This window comes from Trichechus manatus, unplaced genomic scaffold, assembly GCF_000243295.1.
Source record: "Trichechus manatus latirostris isolate Lorelei unplaced genomic scaffold, TriManLat1.0 scaffold00020, whole genome shotgun sequence".
Classification (NCBI taxonomy): Eukaryota; Metazoa; Chordata; class Mammalia; order Sirenia; family Trichechidae; genus Trichechus; species Trichechus manatus.
The window spans coordinates 4,642,126-4,661,852 of record NW_004443956.1 but is presented as its reverse complement, the minus strand read 5'-3'; the positions used below and the strand labels follow the sequence as shown (position 1 = coordinate 4,661,852).

Below are 19,727 nucleotides of genomic sequence, written 5' to 3'. Positions count from 1 at the left end.
GTAATCAATGTCACTAAATGGTACGTGCAGAAACTGTGGGTGTAGGTTTTGCTGTGTATATTCTCAACAACAAAATAAATAAAACTATATATATATATATATATATAAATTATACTGGTCACCAAGAGAAACAAAGCAATATCCTCATACCAATTTTCTGAGAACATGTTATGAGGATAATAAAATTAATTCTTAAAATACATCTTTCAGAACCACAATAACAATGATTTATCAAGTTATAATCAGTTGGTTTAACCATTAGGATTAAGTCTAAGATTGAATTTTGCACAAGTTTCCCATCTAGGTATCAAGCTGCTCACTGTGCACCAAGTTTACTCACTTTTCTACAGCACATTTCCTGTTGAGATTACAAAAGCGTCTACATAACATTTACTTAACCAATTCTGTAGTTCAGCATTAATCCCTATTTTCACCAAGAGTACTGTAAAAGTTCATGCTCCATAATTGCTTACTAATGGCTAATAAATTAATCAAAAGCGCAACAAAATATTCCAATTCATCAGGGTATCTTCTCTCATGAAATTCATTATTAGATCAGAGTTCAGAAAATACTAATAAACAATTCGGACGGTTCATTTATAAAACAGGACCAGCTGAAAGGGAAAGATCTAAAACTTCATTCTAGAAGAAAAATAAATAAAACCCCAATATCTAAATTATGAATCAGTTCAAAATATTCTCTAGGCCACTTCTTGGAAATCCTTTAGTAAGAGAATTACAACCTTTCTGAATCCTATTTAGCTGCAGCTATTTCTAAGAAAAACAGACTTCATGCTTTTGTCGATTTTAATCCACCTTTCGCTCCTTAAGCTATATTCTGAATCTAGACTATTCTAGTTGCTCTATTTTACAACCCTTCCAAGATATGTTTCTAAAACATCATGCTAGCAAGCACAGAGCAGAACAGAACTCAAGAAGAAGGCGTTCTTTAGGAGCCTAAGAGGGATCACTTTTTTAAAACAGACACTGCTTCAGAAGAATTCTATTTTGCAATCAATTGTTCTCAGCTGTGAGCAGAAAAGCAGGTAGGAACCTGAAAGGGAGATAATCAAGGGAACATCTAAAAAGTAACAACAGAGACTACGCTAAGAGTAAAATTACAAACTCTAGATGAGGAAAAAACTAGTGTGGCAGTATTTCTAATGTCATTTACCAAATGATTTTTTTGAATGGAATACCCATTTGCAAAGAGGGCTAGCCAATACATGACACAATTACTTGAAGAAAACAGATTTTATACTGAACTGCACTCTGTACTGAAGAATATAAAAGCAGCACTGTTAAGATTCTGCCCTCTGATGATTTAATAATAAATGTCCTTGTCCCTGTCCCTAGGAGCCTTGGTGGCACAGTGGTTAAAGTGCCTGGATGCTGACTGAAAGGTTGGTGGTTTGAACCCACCAGCCACTCTATGGGAGAAACATGTGGCAATCTGCTTCTGTAAAGATTTACAGCTGTGGAAACCATATGATGCTGTTCTACTCTGCTCTACAGGGTCACTATAAGTTGAAACTGACTCAACTACAGTGGGTCTGGTTTGGTCTGGTCCCTGTACGTAAGGGCTCCGTAGTCTAGTTGGGGCAACAAACTTAAACAAGAAAATTCCAATATTAAATGATTAAGTGCTGTGCTACAGATATGCACAGAATGCTTCAATGACTACAGGAGAATCTAGGAAGTCTTCCCAAACGAGTTGACGTGTGCTGGATCTTGAAGTGGAAGGTGGAGTTTACCAGGCAGCAACAACAGAAAGAATTTTCAGGAAGTTCAAGCAGTGTATATGGAAGGCAGCATGGTTGCCTGGAAGACCATGTTCAGGGAACACTAAGCAGTTTGACCAGAAGGTGCATGACAAGAAGTGGCAAAGATGGGGCTGGTAAGACAGGACAGACCCAGACTACGGAGAGTCTTGTATGTCATGTTAAGGAAACACTGCAATATTTCCTTGGGCAATTAGGCAGCAACCAAGGTTTTTAAGCATACAAGCTGCAGCATCAAATCTGTTTTCTAGAGATAGCTGTCGGCAGCACAAGAGACTAGAACCTGGGAGACCAGTTTCAAGGCTACTGCAATGGTCTAAGTGCAGGTCTGAGCTATAGAGGCTGCAGTTAAGTTCATACTGAAATAAAAGAATGAAATAATGAGAACCCAAGTTAAGGTGGTAGCCATGGGAATACAAAAAAGAATAAATAAATAGGATTTGGTATCTGACTAAATGCTACAGATGGGTGTCTAAATCAAAGCTACAGACTTGATGGTTGTATAGATGACAACGCCATTATCAGAGAAAAAGACTGATAAACAAGAACAATTAACAATCCTGGGAAGTTGGAAAAGATCAGAATTCAAGTGCAACCCTGCTATATAAACTTGGGTTAGGAATATAACCTCTAAACTTGAAGCCTCATTTCCTTATTTGTCAAATGCAGATATATCTAGGTATACAGCATAACCTTGCAAGGATTACATGAGACAGTGCATGAAATGGGCTTAACATAGTGCTTATTACATGCTAAATGCCCATTAAATGTTGGCCCTTGTCAGCATTATTTTTAGGTCGACAGCAGGAAGACCACTGACGCAATCTTTGATGAACTATGCCCTGCTATTCTTGTGTTTGGAAACCCTGGTGGCGTAGTGGTTAAGAGCTATGACTGCTAACCAAAAGGTCAGCAGTTTGAATCCACCAGGCACTCCTTGGAAACCCTGTGGGGCAGCTCTACCCTGTCCTATAGGGTTTCTATGAGTTGGAACCCACTCGACGGCAACGAATTTGGTAGGTTTTTTTTTTTTTTTTGGTTTAGCATACTCAATATTAACAGTTGTTCAATAAATGCTAAGCAGGAAAATGTCCAAGGTACACCTGTTCTATCTGAACCAAGCTTTGCCTTGGGGCAAGACTCAAGTATTAACTATTCCAGTAATAAAATACGTTCTTTAAAAAGATGCATCAGAATCATTCTTGTAATGAAACGATATATGGAACAAAGGTCTACTAAGTAGGAATACCTTTAGGGCTGTAGCACACCTGTTTGTACTTAAGAACTTGTCTTCCACACCAGGTGTTGTGAGGTGAAGTCCTAATCTCAGAGATTCTGTATAGGAAGGTTAGCTAAATGCAGTTTTTTGGTCAAGCTGCATTCATTTTATCTCTTTGAATGGGAAAACTAGGGATTAAGCATTTGTTAACACATAAATGAAGGATTTCAAAATAAAAACATTAACTATTAACTTAAATAAGGAAACTTCTGCTACACGTAAACTCAACGCTGCCAAAAAAAATCTTTTTAATGAAAAAACTTTACTGTTTAGAGATCCCAAAATATATAAATATCTACTTAAACATCACAAGGGAAGGAAGAGGAGGCATTATAAATGTTATTTTCTATGTATTTTTAAGCAAGTAATTTTAACATTGTAATTATTTAAGTCATCTTATTATATTATATACTGCCAAAACTGACATAAATCAATCTTTCAGAACTAGAAGAGACAAAAATCATCTAGTTCTGTGAATTCCAAATTTTAACTGCAACCCAATGTTAAATCCCAACCCAGCAGTCATCTATGCATCGTGCCTTACTATAATGTGATATGTTTTAAGTTTTTATTCAAAACATAATTGCAATAGCAAAAACTGTGTACAAGGAAACTTGTCAAGAAATCCTAGGCATTAAGACAGCCTCCCATCCCCCATCTCCCCACTTCCAAACATGACTATATAAAATTGAATCATCCCAAAAGCCATCCTGGATAGCCATGTTCCACAATCCTCACAACTCTTCAATAAAGAAAAATAGTAATAAAAATGCAGGATTTCATGCTGCTGAGATTTTCCAAGATCAGAAATGACAGACTTGTTTTGGTATAAAGATTCTGATGGGTTCTTCATGTAAGATTTATAGTCCTCAATCTCTAATAAAGGGTGGGTAGACAAAGAGGCATTGCCAGACAAATAAATCATGCTGGCCCAAAGGGAAAAAAAAAAAATTCAACTCAGAAAATTAAGAGATAAAGAAGTTTCTACCTTCCTACCTCCCCCCATCCCATCCTGAGCACCAAAATTTAAATCCCTTTCTTACAAATACGCTTCAATGATGTACACTGAAGTACTTGCTGAGATGAGCTGACAGTGTACAGTTATACATTTTGTTTCAGTTCTCAAGAACAAACTGGATGTCTTGTGACTTGCTCAATATTTTCTTAATTGGAGAAGGAACCAGAAATGAAGCCAGCAATGCATACAATGAAAGCATATCTACATATTAGAACACAGAGACTGAAGAGCTAATGATATATGCTTCATCTGACTCTGCCCAGGAGACAAGTGCCTTCTACTGCACCACTACCTTGTGAGAATCAACCATTCATAAACTCACTGCCTCTCACCAGTGGTTTTAATGGTGCCATGCAATATTCTTTCAAAGAATTGTGTAATATTCTGGGTAAGTCAAGCAATGAACAGCACTTCAAAGAATCTGATTTTAACGCAGTCAGCATATATTGCATATCCTCAGCCCATTTTTATGGATATATTTAACCAAGAGACAGGATGAGAAACACCCAACTTTATAAAAAGCAACGCAATAACAGGCAAAATAAATCTTGGTCTATAAAGGCTTATGTTAACTTTTACATTATAGGGTATCTGATTAGGCTTATAATATCAGGATAATTCTGAGCAAGGCAGCTACTCAATTGGCATTTTATTATCCTCCTCTAATTAATATGGCCCTGGAAGGGGGTGACGTGCTCTCCCCTGAGATGGCAAAGGTGGAAGGGAAAGAATAAAGAAGAAAAGAATGTGGTTAAAACATCTTACCCACTGCTGGCAAGTCAATTCCTACTCGTAACGACCTTATGTGACAGAGTAGAACTGTCCCATAGGATTTCCGAAGAGCAGCTGGTGGATTCGCACTGCTGACCTTTTGGTTAGTCTGAGCTCTTAACCACTGTGCCACCAGGACTCCTAAAACACCTTGCTACCATATAACTGTCTATTTAATTAAGTCACCTTTCCATTTCTTCTATTCTACTAACTGGGTATATGAAATCAAACAAATTACTTAACTTTTCTGAGCCTCAACTTCTTCACCTGTGAAAGCTGAAACAACTACCTCTTCTCCGGACTGCTTTGAGTATTACATTGAGAAAATGGATATAAAATGGGAAGATAAAACGTAAAACACTATGCAAATATATATCAGAGGTTATCATCTTAAGACCTACAGTCAAAATCTTCAAGCGCCTGGTACAATATTTTGCACATGAATGCTCAAATATTTGTTCATTCATTCAGTCATACTTTAAAAGTTAGGCCCCAAACTTCAATTCTAGAAAATCAGGGTTGTTTCATTTCCCATTTATGTATTTATTCACAACTAATATTAAGCAATCACTCATGCCTTTAGAATTAGTCATTCAATCCAATACATAAATACATTAGAGTAAGAACATTAACAGCAGTTATACAGTGTTTATAGTATGTATGTACTCTATGCCAAGCCCTGTGCAAAGTATTCAACACACATTCACTCACTTACGCCTTGGAATACCCTATAGAGCGCTCATTATTCAAAGATTACAAATGAAAACCTAAGCACAAGTTCAACTAACATGCTCAAGTTCAAAGGTCAGCAAATGGCAGAGCTGGTGGTACTCAAACCTAGGGCTGATACCAAAGCCCTAGCTCTTAGCTACTAGTCTCCAATACAGTAGCCACATGCGGCTAACGAGCACTTCCAATGAGGTCCATCTGAGTTGAGATGTCCCTGGAGTGTGAAATACATACCAGATTTCAAACTTAGTACCAAAAAAAAAAGAAAAGAAAAAAAGAATGCAAACAATCTCACAATAATGTTATACTGACTACATGTTAAATTGGTAATATTCTGGATATAGTGGGCTAAAGAAAATATATTCTTAAAATTAGGTTCACCTGTTTCTTTTTACAGTCTTTCTGTGGCTACTTAGAAAATTTAGAATTACACATGGCTTGCAATATTTGTATTGGACAGCACTGATCTAGAGTATCATACAGGATATCTTGTAATATAATTTAGTGCACAGAACGACTTTAAATTCACAAACACAACAACTGTGTTTCAGAAAAGACAGATTATTTTCCTATCTTAACAAATATCTGTTTTAATACTAAGTGTAGCCAATAAACCCAAAATTTTAAACTCCATATTACAAAAACATAGTTCCACTTATTTAAATTTCAATCATCCAGAATTAGACAATGTTTCATAAAAAATTGTTATGAAAATTGCTTTGTTCCGACTACAAACCTGATACATGTTCACCCACCCAGACAGATACTATAGAAATTACAGAAAAGCACAAAGAACAATACACAACGCTGCCAATCAGGGTTAATATCTTGATCAGTCATTTCTTCTAGGTACGTATATTAGGTTAAATTATATGAAATATTAAAGTGGAGCATACAGTTTACCATTTCATGATTTGCTTTTTTTCTCTAATGATATTATGAGCATTTTCCTTTATCATTACATATTCTTTCAAAGCTTTAACTTTTTATTTTGAAATAGTTACAGATTCACAGGAAGTTGGAAAGACTGTACACAAGAGTCCCATGTTAACCCCGTGTGCCCGCAATGGCTGCATCTTCTTGATCACAGTACAATTTCAAAACCAGGAAATATGACATTGGTACAATGTGTGTATAGTTCTTTGCCATTTTACCACACGTTAGATTCCTATAACCATCACCACAATCAAGATACAGGATCTATCTTATCCCCACAAAGATCTCCCTCAAGCACATCTCCACTCCCCCACCTCTAACCCATGGCAACCACTAATCTGTTCTCAATCTCTAGAATGTTCTCATTTCAAGAATGTTAATGAAATCTTACAGTATGTGACCTTTTGAGATTAGCTCGTTTTTACTCAGCACAATGCCCTTGAGATCCACCCAAGTTGCTTTATGCATCAATAGTCTCTTCCTTTTTACTGCTGAGTAGTATTCCATGGTATGGATGTACCATTTACCTACCAATGGGTATTTTAGCTGTTCCCAATTTGGAGTTATTACAGATAAAGCTGCCATGAACATCTGTGAATAGGTTTTGTGTGAACCCAAGTTTTCATTTCTCTGGGATAAATGTCCAGTAGTGCAATAAAATGTCCAGTTGTATGTTAAGTATATGTTGAGTTTTGTAAGAAACTGCCAAACTAATATTCCAGGATGGCTGTACCACTTACAGCCCATTTAAATTCCCAGCAGCAATATATGAGAACTCTCAAAACATTAATAGCTGCAAAATATTCCATCATGGCCATTCCATATTTTTTAACAATTCCCTCCTGATTCCTACTTAGGTATTTTTCAATTTTTTGTTGTAATAATTCAATTAATGAACTTACACAGAAATTTTTACATGCAGGTCACACAAACTACTAGAAGTTAAACTGTAGGGTAACAGGGTTCAAAATTTTAAAGGCATTAGATACCAACGCCTACTGGCCACGAGAAAATTTAAAATCAACTTACACAACCACTAAGGGTCCATGAGAATGCCACTTCCTAAGCCTCACTAAATTTTTTTTACTCTTTAAAATTTGATTTGCCAAAAAATGTTATCTTCTTATTCTACACGCCTCATGTTTGTTGACTTAACTTGTAGTTCTTTTATGAATTACTTGTTCACGTTCTTTGACAACTTTCTACTAGAGCGTTGGTTTGCTGACTATAGACGGGTCCTATCTAACATACGTTGCAAAGAAATAGATTTTTTTAATACAATATGTCTGAAATCCAATCCAAATGTTAGTAATGCAAAATAATAGTTGATTTTAGAATGCAAAAAAATACTAGCTGACACGGTACCGTCCTAACTTACAAGTATTCTTATACTTTGCACCCTGTACACATTAATTAAGCAGTCACCTCCACTGCCAAATCTAGACTAAAAATATGGTTCCTAGAATACTGATTGCTCCCTTCTCTTAAGTTCACTCTGAAATGCCAAGACTTAATGTTTCCCTAACATCAAAATCCATTTTCAACTTCATTAGAAGGCCTGGTGGCTTCTCTTTAGGAGAATTTCAGGGTATCTAAAGCAGTAGTTCTCAAACTGTGCTTCCCAGACCAGCAGCATCAACAGCACCTGGGAACTTGGTCAGAAATGCAGATTCTCAGGCCTTATCCCAAAACTACTGAATCAGAAACTCTAGGGGTGGAGGACCTAGCAATTTGTGTTTTAACAAGAATTCCAGGTGATTCTGGAATGCTAAAGTTAGAGACCTATTCGGTCTAAACAAATTTAGTAAAAAAAATTAAGTCTGGGCTTCCTTGTGTGCTTAACTGTTCTTTAATGGAGGCGGTCTCAAGCATTACCAAGTATTCAATGACATATTTTGGTTCTTTCCCAAATGAAAATACAGGGAGAAAACTGGATTTTAACTTTATTTTCTACCAACAGAAATCCAGAAATCATTAAGGGTTCACAAATTTTTCCCCTTAGAAACGAGTCCAAAATGAACCAATAGGCCAGGATATGTCTTTGATGTCAGAAACTTGGCTTCTGATAACACCAATTTTCCCACTCCCACATGGAACTACCCCTACAGCATTCTGAAAATTCAATTAAATAGTACATTAAAGCACAACACCTCGACAACTGTTGTTACTCAAATGTTTGTGGTCCAATGAATAAGTAAATTGCTCAATAAAAAAATAACAATAATTCTGGGTACAGGACTATGGGTGACCTTTGGTTATTTGTTTTTCTGTTTTGTCCCCAAATTTTCTGTAATAAGCATGTAATACCTTCATAACTAGAAAAACAGACAAAGAAGCAGTGATCAAATACAACTAACTGTAAAAGAAAACACAACCTACAGAATGTATTTTTAGATTTTATCAATCTTTGCTGAGAATCTTCTCCTACCTTGAAGGACATTATTATAGTTTAAAAGTAGAAATGAACGTATCAGTATTAACCCAGTAACAAAGCTGGTGTACTAAACTATAGTAGCTGTTTGCTTACCCACCTAGTAAGCATCCCATTTCCCCTCAAGTAACAGACCTTGCAGATGAGTTAGGCTAGGCCAATCGCAGTATTGCATCCTTCGGTTAACAAAGAATGCTTCAGAGGTTGGGAAGGTGACTGCAGACCAGATGCCTGCAGTTCTTCCTTTGATTCGCAACTTCAGGCGGTATCCTTCTCATGACTGGATATGTGGACTAATAAATTTTTTTTTTTTTCCCCTTTGCTTATGGCAGTTTGAGTTGGATTTCTGTTTCTTACAAGCTTGACCATTCGTGTAGGCACATAGGATGATATTAACAACTTTTAGTTTTGTAAAAGAATGAAGAAAAAGTGAATAAACCTCAGTCTACTATATTATGATCTGTTCTTACAAAGCAGTCGCCAGGTTTATTTTCTCTCTGACTAACTGCCATGCACTTTGGTAAGACCCTATGTGCTGATGAATCTGACATCCTACATCACCCTTAATTTCTTGCCCCTCCCAAAGGCTATCAAAGTTTCGTCTTCAAATTGTAACACTGATGCTCTTAAACTGTAGAGGAAAATGTTTTGAACAAGTTTTAAGATGCTTTTTTTTTAAAAAATAGATCCCTTCTACTACTAGCTGCTTTTCCCAATCACAGGATAATTTAAACAGATTTTCTAAATTGGCAGAGGGAGGGGAAAGGAAAAGGAGGAGGTAATATCTAATCCTACTTCAAAACAAAAATTCTTCACCTGTGTACCCTGTGATTTCAACTATTCATGACTTCTGAGTAACACAGGAGTTTATCTGCATTGCCTTTACTGAGAATTCATTTTTGGCACCATAGTCTGTGTCAATCACTGCACGGAATTGAAATTATAGCTAAATGAAGTGAATGAGTCAAGTCTTCAACTATTCTGTTGAGTAATTAATCCAAATTACTCAGAAAATATACATCACGTACAAGGTACAACTATCAAGTTATGGGTATGTTAAGATAGCATAACTTACACAATATACAGCCTAACATTTCCAACAATACTCAAAATTGTTTTGTAACCATTTTAAACCTGCCTTTAGGTGCCAGTCTACAAGCACACACATCTAGTTCTGTTATCACATCTTATTTTTAACTTCTCAAAATTGGTTTTATACAACATGATTGATCCTCTTGCTTTATTCAGCAGACCTTTCAATATGACTTTTGGCTACTGAAATCACCAAATGAGGAAGCAAAACAAGATAAAGAATTGTCACACTTAATGTCATTCAGGCTGAGTGTACCAAAATGCTGAAACTCAATACTCCAGCCTCCAAATTCTGTGTTTAACTTTTAGTATTTGTTTAGAAAACAAAACCAGAACAAAAGGAATATTACTTTTAAAACCATACTTCATAAAGACAACTTTTTCCCTGATCCAATAACATGAAACACACAGGAGGCAACAGCCCTACTAAGAAACATTTTATTAGAACTCTTACTGGAACAGTTTTAAAGGGGTCTCCAACTGAACCTCCTTCTTCCAGTCTTCACTTATTGAGCGTACATTTACTGAATCCCACAAGCGCCAGGCACTGTAACAGAGACTGGAAAATAAAGCTATGAAAAGACAGATCCTGTTCTTACAAAGTTGACAACATAACGGAGACAGATTAGAAATCAAAAGTACAGTTTAAGTGTTAAGACAGAGGTATGCATGATTGAGGGTTGATGGACAGGCTTCCTGAGATGTCTTAATTAACCCTTTCAGGACCGGCAGTATATATAGCTACCACTTAATTTTTGTACCTCTGGGGTTCGTTGGGAAGCTGTTGTCCCACTGATGGTATAGGCTGCCAGCAGGCAGGGCCCTACGTAACAGTTTGAAATGGAAAAAAAAAGACGTGTGCCATAAATTACAATTTTTACGGGGTACTGTATGAGGTGGTGCTAAATCACTGAATTTTTGGTAGGAAAAACATGAATTTTGAAAATTTTTTATTTGGTACACATATGTACCTCTGGACTCTGAGGGTACGATTTTTGGAATGAGGCATAGAACAAGAACCATATTACCTACCAAAAATTCAGACACACTCAACGATCCAGCATGCCTTCCATTACTGAAAACACATAGTATCAACAAAAAAATTAAAAGGAAAAAATAATTGGGTCACAAAAGGGTTAAAGGATAAATAGGAGTCAACCAGGACACAAAAGAAAGGAAAAGCATTTCAAAGGAAAAGCACATGGAAGGTTTGGAAGTGAGATATCATGGTCCACACTTGGAAAACCCCAACCAGTTTAATATGAAACACACACACACAGCGTGTGTGGAGGGCAGATGGGTGTGTGGCAAGCTGCTTCCAGATACATCAGAGAGACAAAAGGGCCAAATCAGAGAGCCCTTATGACGCACAGGGATTTGGATTTTATCCTAAAGGCAGTGAGAATGATGAGATAATTTTAAGCAGGAAAGGGTCATGCTCTGTTTGCATTTTAGAAAGCACTTTGATAGCTGAATTCACGTTTTCAGCCTGTGAGATTTGAGGTGCCTTTAAGTTGTCCAAGTGGAGATGCTGGATTTGTTGTGTGTGCATACGGTGGTTGTGGGTGGTTGTCTAATAAATAGCACCTGGGGATCACCAGTCTATGGGGAGAAATGAAAAGGTGTGGGTGACATCATCTGAAGAAAGTAAACAGTTAAAACAGGGATGGGGGAGCCCAGGGGGCAAAAAACTAAAAACAGAAAAAAAAAAACCTGTTATCAGCCTGTACAACAAATCCTAGGACCAGGGATCATAAAGGCCCAGTTTCAATCCCACAGACTCAGTGTGGCTTTCCCTGAACCCAGACAGGCTGACTGTCTCTACCTCCTCTGAACAATACAGCACTTATCGTCTCTACCATGGACTCATTCACTCCATATCTACCACAAGACTGACATCTCTGGAAGCTTGGCTATCTTTGTATGTTTTATCTTTTCAGCAAGTTGGTTAAGTTCCTTGAAAGCAGGAATCTTCCATTTATTTAACCAATGCCTTGAAATATAAATGACTGATCAACAATACTACTGATGAAAGAAAAGGTTACTCCTTTTATGTACTCTAGAAAGTTTCACACACCAGGCTTTCTTCCTTTCACAGAATGATGTGCAGACTTACCCTACTGGGGGGGAGAAGACAGCAGTAAGTAGGGAATGCAAATAATGAGCAGAGGCTAAACTGAACAGAAGTTCTTTCTCTAGAATGTTTAAGGAAGGGTTCTGCATGCAATGAGTTGAACTCTAGGATATTCCTAGGATAAAACAGCACTAGTAAAATAAACAAGTACACACAACAGCACGGATGAATCTCACAAACATAACACGGAGTAAAAGAAGCCAGACTCAGAAATGTACATGCTGTATGACTACACTTACACAAAACTCAAACACAAGCAAAACTAATCTCTACTGTTACAAGTCAGGAGAGTGATTTCGGGGGGTGGGGCATTGTAGCAGTGCCTGGAAGAATACACAAGGGGCTTCTGGGGTGCTGGTAATTTGTTTCTTAATCTGGGTGCTGGTTACATGGGTGCGCTCACTTTGTGAAAATTCATCAAGCCTTAAACTTATGATCTGTACACATCTCCATATTTATGTTACAATTCAATAACAGGTTTACTTAAAAATAAACACGCAAATGTGGTCGCACAACACGATGAACATAATTAACGTCACTTAATGGTACACTATAGGGTCGCTGTGAGTCGAACTGACTCGACGGCATGTAACAACAATGGTACTCTAAAAAATGGTTAACACAGTCAACTTTGTGTTACATATATTTTACCACAGGGAAATTAAAATAAAAAAACCGGTTGGGAAAAAAGAGGGGGCGCTAGTGATGGGGAGCAAAAAGGAAGATGCTACAAAGAGAAAAGGCACTGGTGATGGGGCAAAAGAGAAAATGAAAGCCAGAAAGACTGCAGAATATATGAGCTCAAGTCGTGAAGGAGATATGAGAGACCCACTATTACCTAAAGTAGTAATGAACCGAATTAGTGCTAGCAACTATGTTGGTAAATTACAGCTACTTGAGGATAAAATCCACATTTTTATTAATCTTGGCATTTCTTTAGCACCTACTGAAGTACATAATAAATACACGCCAAGTGAATAAATAATACGTAGCTGAACCCACTCGTAATCTCCCATCCCAATGACTAGTAGCATATACCTACAAGTTAGCTGGCCTACGTTTAGTCTTCAACACACCAACTAAGAAAAGTTTAGTAGCCTGCGCATAAAGACTCAAACTCTTAAAAAACTGTCCCAATCGAACGAACTAAACAAACAGGTAAGCCTACAGATATAACTACCCCCTTGCACCAAAAGCAAGCATTACTGAGCTTCCTAAAAAGGTGAATGCATATCTCAACACTATCTACAGTCACCCCACCTTGTTCCCATCACCTATAAAATTTCCTTATCCAGCTCTAATTTCTTCATAGCCCACTTGTCACCACCTGAAGTTATACTATTTTTCTGTTTACCTGTTTATTTTCTCTTCCTCTCCATAGTATTTTAAGCTCCATGAGAGCAGAGATCTTGTGCGTCTTTACACTATGGTATGCCCAGAGCTCAGACAGCTGTGTGCTCAATAAAAACTTGTCAAATGACCACAACCACCGGGTAATTTACTTGAAGGTCACCAGTATACTTAAGACCAAGTCAGTATCAATAAATCAGTTAAGTCCAAATGAAATAACAAATACAAAATAAATCATTACTCTGTTTCTGGGTAAGAGTGGTCTTTAAAACCATACTTTTGTACCAGCTTTGAGGTCGCCAAGGTTTGATAAGGTCTGATGATTTGAAAGACAGAGCTAATTTTTCTATGTATTTTACAGAGAATTTCTATAAAAGCCAAACACTTCAAGTAAACCAATGTGACCTATGGGGCAAAACCAGTCGTGATTACCAGGAAATATGGGTAAGGGACCTGGCCAAGTTTAGGCATCTCCTCTTCTTTCTGGGAGCTTTCCTATCAAAAAGCATGACAGGACAATGTCCTTTTGAATCTTTCAGCAAAAATCAAAACTTTCACGTTTAACTAATTACGTTGTGTTTTTTCCCTGAAACAAAACAAAAATAGTTACTTCTGAAGTACTTCGTGACTATGCAAGAGATTTTGAGTTGTCGGGGTACCTAAATTTAAGGGGAGGGGGAGACCAAAGATACAACTACAAAGTATCAGGGAGTCCCTACACAAGAATATTGTTTTACACACAAAAAACACCACCTCTTCAATTCTTTCAATTCAATATCCTGAGCACCAACTTTTATTCTTAAACTAGTATGTCTACACATAATCTTATTACACATCTAAAGTAATTTCCTCACTTTTACTTATCTGTAAAAGCTCTAAAAACAGTCAACTTTTCAGAAAGATAGTATACAGGTAAATAAGGGTTAAATAAAACATGATTTCAACTCAACACTATGATAAAATCTGCAGATGAAAACTAGAAAATTTCTAAACCTGCTCTAATTATCTAAAGCAAAAAATTTTCCAAGTTTCCAAGTATGATTTAAGCAGAAACCGAAGGTCAAAATGCTGTACAATTATCAAAAAAACACTAATCAATAAGAGTTGCAGCAATGTCTGGGTAGTTTTCATTTTACAATGAAGATATTATTATTGCATTCCAAGAAATAAGAAGACCACAAAAGTGAAATATATTTAATTATAATCAAATCCAGAAGTCACTGTGCCCAACACTAAAGAATTTCAACTTAAGAGAACAATAATCAGGTAAATACCTACATTTGTGGGCTTTTTCTTTTTTTTCTCCCCCTTCTTTTAAAGCTGGTATCCTCTTTCTTGAAACTGGCAAAGCAGGCTGGGAAATACTACATTGGCTATTACCTAAGGAAAGGGATAGTGTTTCTTCCCCACCCACCTGCTATCTTACACGCACACACCCCCAGGCTCGTGCACGCAGGCACATACACGTATATTTGTCTTCTACCTTGAAAGGCTTAAAGTACATCAGGCAAGGTGGAGAGGCAACCTTAGGTTATTCACCAGTTTCAGTGACTCTTCCATGTGCTAATGTTAAAGACTTAAAAGTATGTCATGGACAGGCATGAGGGAACCATTTGAAGTGATGGAAATGTTCTAAAACTGGACTGTGGAGATGGCTGCATAACTCTTTAAAATTAAAAATCATTAATGATCAAATGATTAAAAATCATTCACTTAATGGGTGAATTTTATGGTATGTAAATTAAGCCTCAATGTTGTTAGTTGCTGTTGAGTCAATTCTGACTCATGGCAACCTCAGTAAAGCTACAAAACAATAATAACCAGGAAGGGCAGAGTGAGAAGACACAGTTGGGGAAAAAAAGCATATCAAAGAACCAAAGAGACACAACACATAATTGATATTTCAATTGAAATACAGATCTCTACTGCCCCCTGAGGAGCCCTGGTGGCGCAGTGGTTAAGTGTTTGGCCACTAACCAAAAGGTTGGCAGTCTGAATCCACCAACTGCTCCTTGGAAACACTATGGGCAGTTCAACACTGTCCTATAGGGTCACTATGAGTTGGAATCAACTTGACAGCAATGGGTTTGGTTTTTTTTTTTTGGTTTACTATCCCCCTGAACCTCCAAGAAGCCTATTAAGTGTCCCCTCCTTCCCTTAACAGGCTCCTTAGGATCTTCTGACCTTCTCGTCATTCTGCTCTATGCTGCTCCAAAAAGAAAATACACAGATCTCATTCAGAAACCCCTTTATGATTCCACCTGTAGAATTAAACATATTTGATACACAGGGCAACAGTGGTGAACAGTTAGCAGATGATTTTGTACAAAGCAACTCCACTCATCCAGAGGAAATGGAGAGGAGAGGATTCTTCTAATTGATTCCGCGAGCCAGTCTGCTCTAACCTCCCGTATCACCTTATTTATATACCTCTTAGAGCCTTTACAATTTGGATTACGGTCATTTCGGTAGATGTCCTAGCTACCTTTCAATCCCTCAATGCCTTGAGGAGTATCTTTCACATCCTGGGAATTTAATGGCAATATTTTTCCTAATCAAATTGAGGAATAGCAATCCTGTGTCCCGCTGGACTACCACTAATTCAACCTCGGTTGACTGGTAGATGGTGGCGACACTAATAACAAGGACGATGAACAAACTCCAAAATGTCCACTGGCCAGCAAACCAGCTAAGGCTATTACAGGCAATCCCCGGATTACGAACTAATTCTAAGTCTGTCTTTGGGTTGAATATGTATGTAAGTCGAACGGTTAGGTAAGGTTCACATCTAACGCCAGCTAGTCAAATGTCTTAGTATACAGTGTACATTTCTATGCATAAAAAATGTTTAAAAAAAACAAAGACAATACAACAGTTTTAACAATACAGTAATAATAATGTTTTGATACATGGGTCGCAATGTAACACCCACCTGTTATTACAAACCACCATATGTGCCTCAAATTTTTACTATAATAGGCTTTACGAGAGTTGGTTCATAACTTGGGGTTGGTTCATAACTATGGGTTGTATGCAAGTCCAAGTAGGACGTTTGTAATCTGGGGACTGCCTACATAATACAAGACACCAGCTTAGAGCACTGAAACCAATTTCTATGCTAGTAAACAAGTTAGAAAGCCCTCTGAAATAAGTCCATGGATTAAATCACAAATTGTTGCCCATTACCCAGCCTCTAAAAACCAAACCGAAACAAAAGTCTAAGTTGTGCTACACAGCAACAGTTTTCTACCGCCATCAATACCAAGTCTGACTAATACTATGTGAGACATGTGTCAAGTTCATATCAAACCTCTGAAGTACTAGAAAATGACAAAAAAAAAAAAAGCCTAAGAAAAAACTGCAGTAACTGGTAGCACAAAGAAATTAGTTGACAGTTAAGACACTGGACAGGACAGGATAAAAACCTGTCGAATTTAGCTCTTCACAGGAAGCCCAGCCATAGCACTAATAAAGCCTAAATGTTATTTACATTCCAATTAATGATTTATAAAATAGACGTAAAACACCAAAGTATTAATAGTGACAATAATCAAGATGAAACAAATTGAGGCTATGTAAGAATATCATGAACCAATAAAGTTTAAGTCCTCATACAAATCACCGAAATTTTCATTCAAAGCCTACTTAATGTCAGATATCCAAAAAATGCATGAAGACCTTTAAAGACAATAGGTGAGTATCCTGTTCCTGAATAAACTATAAAATATTTTTAGTTACTAGTAATACATTTGTTTAAAAAATTGAATTTTACTGTCATCTGTGACCCTGAACAAACTTTAAACACCTATATTGTTTCAGAAGTCAAAATCTTCCACATGCTACTAAGAAACTGATTAATCAGATTTTTATGTATGTCGAAATTGATATGCATTTCATGATGAGATAATTCTTCCCAGCAATAAATCAAATGTAAACTTCTGGGTTTGGTTTAAGTTTCTCTTCACCAGTAAGGTTCTCAAGTTCTTAGGAGTTTCCTAGTCATTTACTTGAACATCATCTACGGTAACACTCAAAGCAAAACCACAATAAAGAGGTTTGGCCTCTGAGGGATTCTACATGTAAAAAAACATTACTCATAAATAATATACACTCACTATTGCTTTAAACAACAAATGCATTTTTAAACTTTTATGCCATTTGGTGGAACTCCCTATTTCAGATACTACGACGAAAAATGAAAATCATTCTTAATGTTTAGTTACGCTAAACCATCTACTCCACTATAACGAGAAAAGAAAAGGGACTCAAATTCCCTTTAAAAACTACTCATGGGAAGGTATTTTTAGTTCTTGAGTATTTTTATTCAAAGATACCACTACTTCAAGAGTTAGCAGAATTCTCATAACTATTTTACAAGTTACTGAACCAATTAACCCCACAGTTATATTCTTTTAGGTTGCCCAATTTCCTATTTAACTCCCGATATAAATAAAGCAATGAAACCCTAACAGGACACTCATTTAGTCAAAGAGCAATGTCCGGTTGGAACGCCGGTACTACTGCTCCATACTGGAAGGTTACCAGTCAGGAAACAAGCACCTGATGAAATGAGCCTTTTGGCAATCAACTTTTAAGTTGTCTTGAAGAATCTACCCGGAACTCACTCATTCCCTCTTTTACATACACACCCCCCGTCTGATGCCAGTCCATTAAACGACACCAAGAACAGTTAAATTCAGACTCTCACACCACTGAAACAAATTCTAGGTACACATTAAGAAAAAAGGTGACCGAAAGACTAGAAAATCAGTCTTGACATTTTATCCAAGTATATCTAAATGTTAAATCTGGAGTCGTCCAACTGGTTTTGATACAAGATGCAGCTTACTACCTTCATCTAAAAGAAAAGGAATTCTTTCAACATTCTTTTCATAATAATAAGGCTTTAAATACAACTTCAACTGAGCGACTATATCCATTTCACCATTTTGCAAAATCGTCCTCCATCACCACTCTGTACAAGCTAATCAGAAAAAAGACTGACAGCTCAGATCTCCAAACAAAATGCACTTCATCAAACCCCAACTTATTATCAAGTGCAGGAAAGTAACAGACATTTGCAGCTCAAGACAGGAAAAGCACAACCGGAGTTACTGTACTATCACCACTAAAATTCTCGGAGAGAGAGAAAAATAAGTCAAGACAGGCAAATTAAAACCATTCTGCACATGGCAAAAAAAAAAAAGTCTAACTTCCTAAAATCCATACCAAAAGCATTGCTTCCTCTCTTTTTGTTCCAATACCAATAAGCCAATGAATACAATTGCCGAGTAAGTCCAGTGTCTGAAATAAGATGAAAACCTGAAAAATTCCCTCTCATAAATCATTTAGTGAACACGAGGCTTTGCACCCAACACTAAACACACACAACCAAAAATAAAATAAAACAAACCACCATTCACCCCCCCATGCAGAAAAAACCGTAATCAACAAGTTGGAAAGAAAGCAGAAAGTATGGCTCACTAGCCTCTCCCCACCTTAAAAAAAAGTCATTTAACAAAAGGTAACGTAGCTCTTCAAGTACCTGGTGGAGGTGCCTTTCCTCACATCGCAGATGCTGCACTTAAAGGCTTCAGCGCTGTTTCTGAAGGTGCAGACGCTACAATCCCAAAAGCCTTCATCTGCGGCAGGTTTCGCTTGTCTTTTCGGCCTTCCGAGTGGGGAGTGGGGGAAAGGGGAGGGAAGACACAGGGAGCGGGGAAAGACAGCAAAACACAGGCGCTGGTGAGCCGTCGTAATTTCGCAGGAATCCAGGGCTGGAAACTTCGCTCGGGCGACCACCCACCCACCCTTTTCGGCGACGGGAAGAGACCGGGTAAAGGGATGGGGCGCCCCCACCGGCACCCCGCAGTCCCCGGACCCGAGCAGGATCGGTTTGCACACCGGCGGCGGCGCCCCGGGAAGGGCCGCGGCAGCGCAGGAAGCAGGCGGACTTGTGGACTTGAGCGTGAGGCTGGGGGGGCCGGGAAGGGAGCCGCGGACCGGATCTGGAGGGGGCGCGGAGGGGCAGCCCGAGGCCGGCAGCGGGGAGTGGGCCGGCTCCTTCCCTCTCCCCTCCCCTGCTCGCGCCCTCCCTCCTCCCCACCTGGTTAAATCTCCCTTTGTCTGGGAGGAGTGGCGGCGGCGGCGGCAGCCGCGGCGGAGGGCGGCTGAGGAGGAGCCGCCATGGCTGCGGCGCGCACGGC

At 38.0% G+C, this 19,727-nt stretch overlaps 1 protein-coding gene across 1 annotated transcript in view; it reads right to left on the bottom strand.

Annotated features, from left to right (window-relative positions):
- RYBP (RING1 and YY1 binding protein) overlaps positions 1-19,727 on the bottom strand; it is an 86,968-nt gene that overhangs the window by 63,249 nt on the left and 3,992 nt on the right. The window contains exon 3 of the mRNA XM_023727905.1: positions 19,067-19,723. Within this exon, the coding sequence (XP_023583673.1) occupies positions 19,067-19,723 (657 nt within the window). The remainder of the gene's footprint in view (positions 1-19,066; positions 19,724-19,727) is intronic.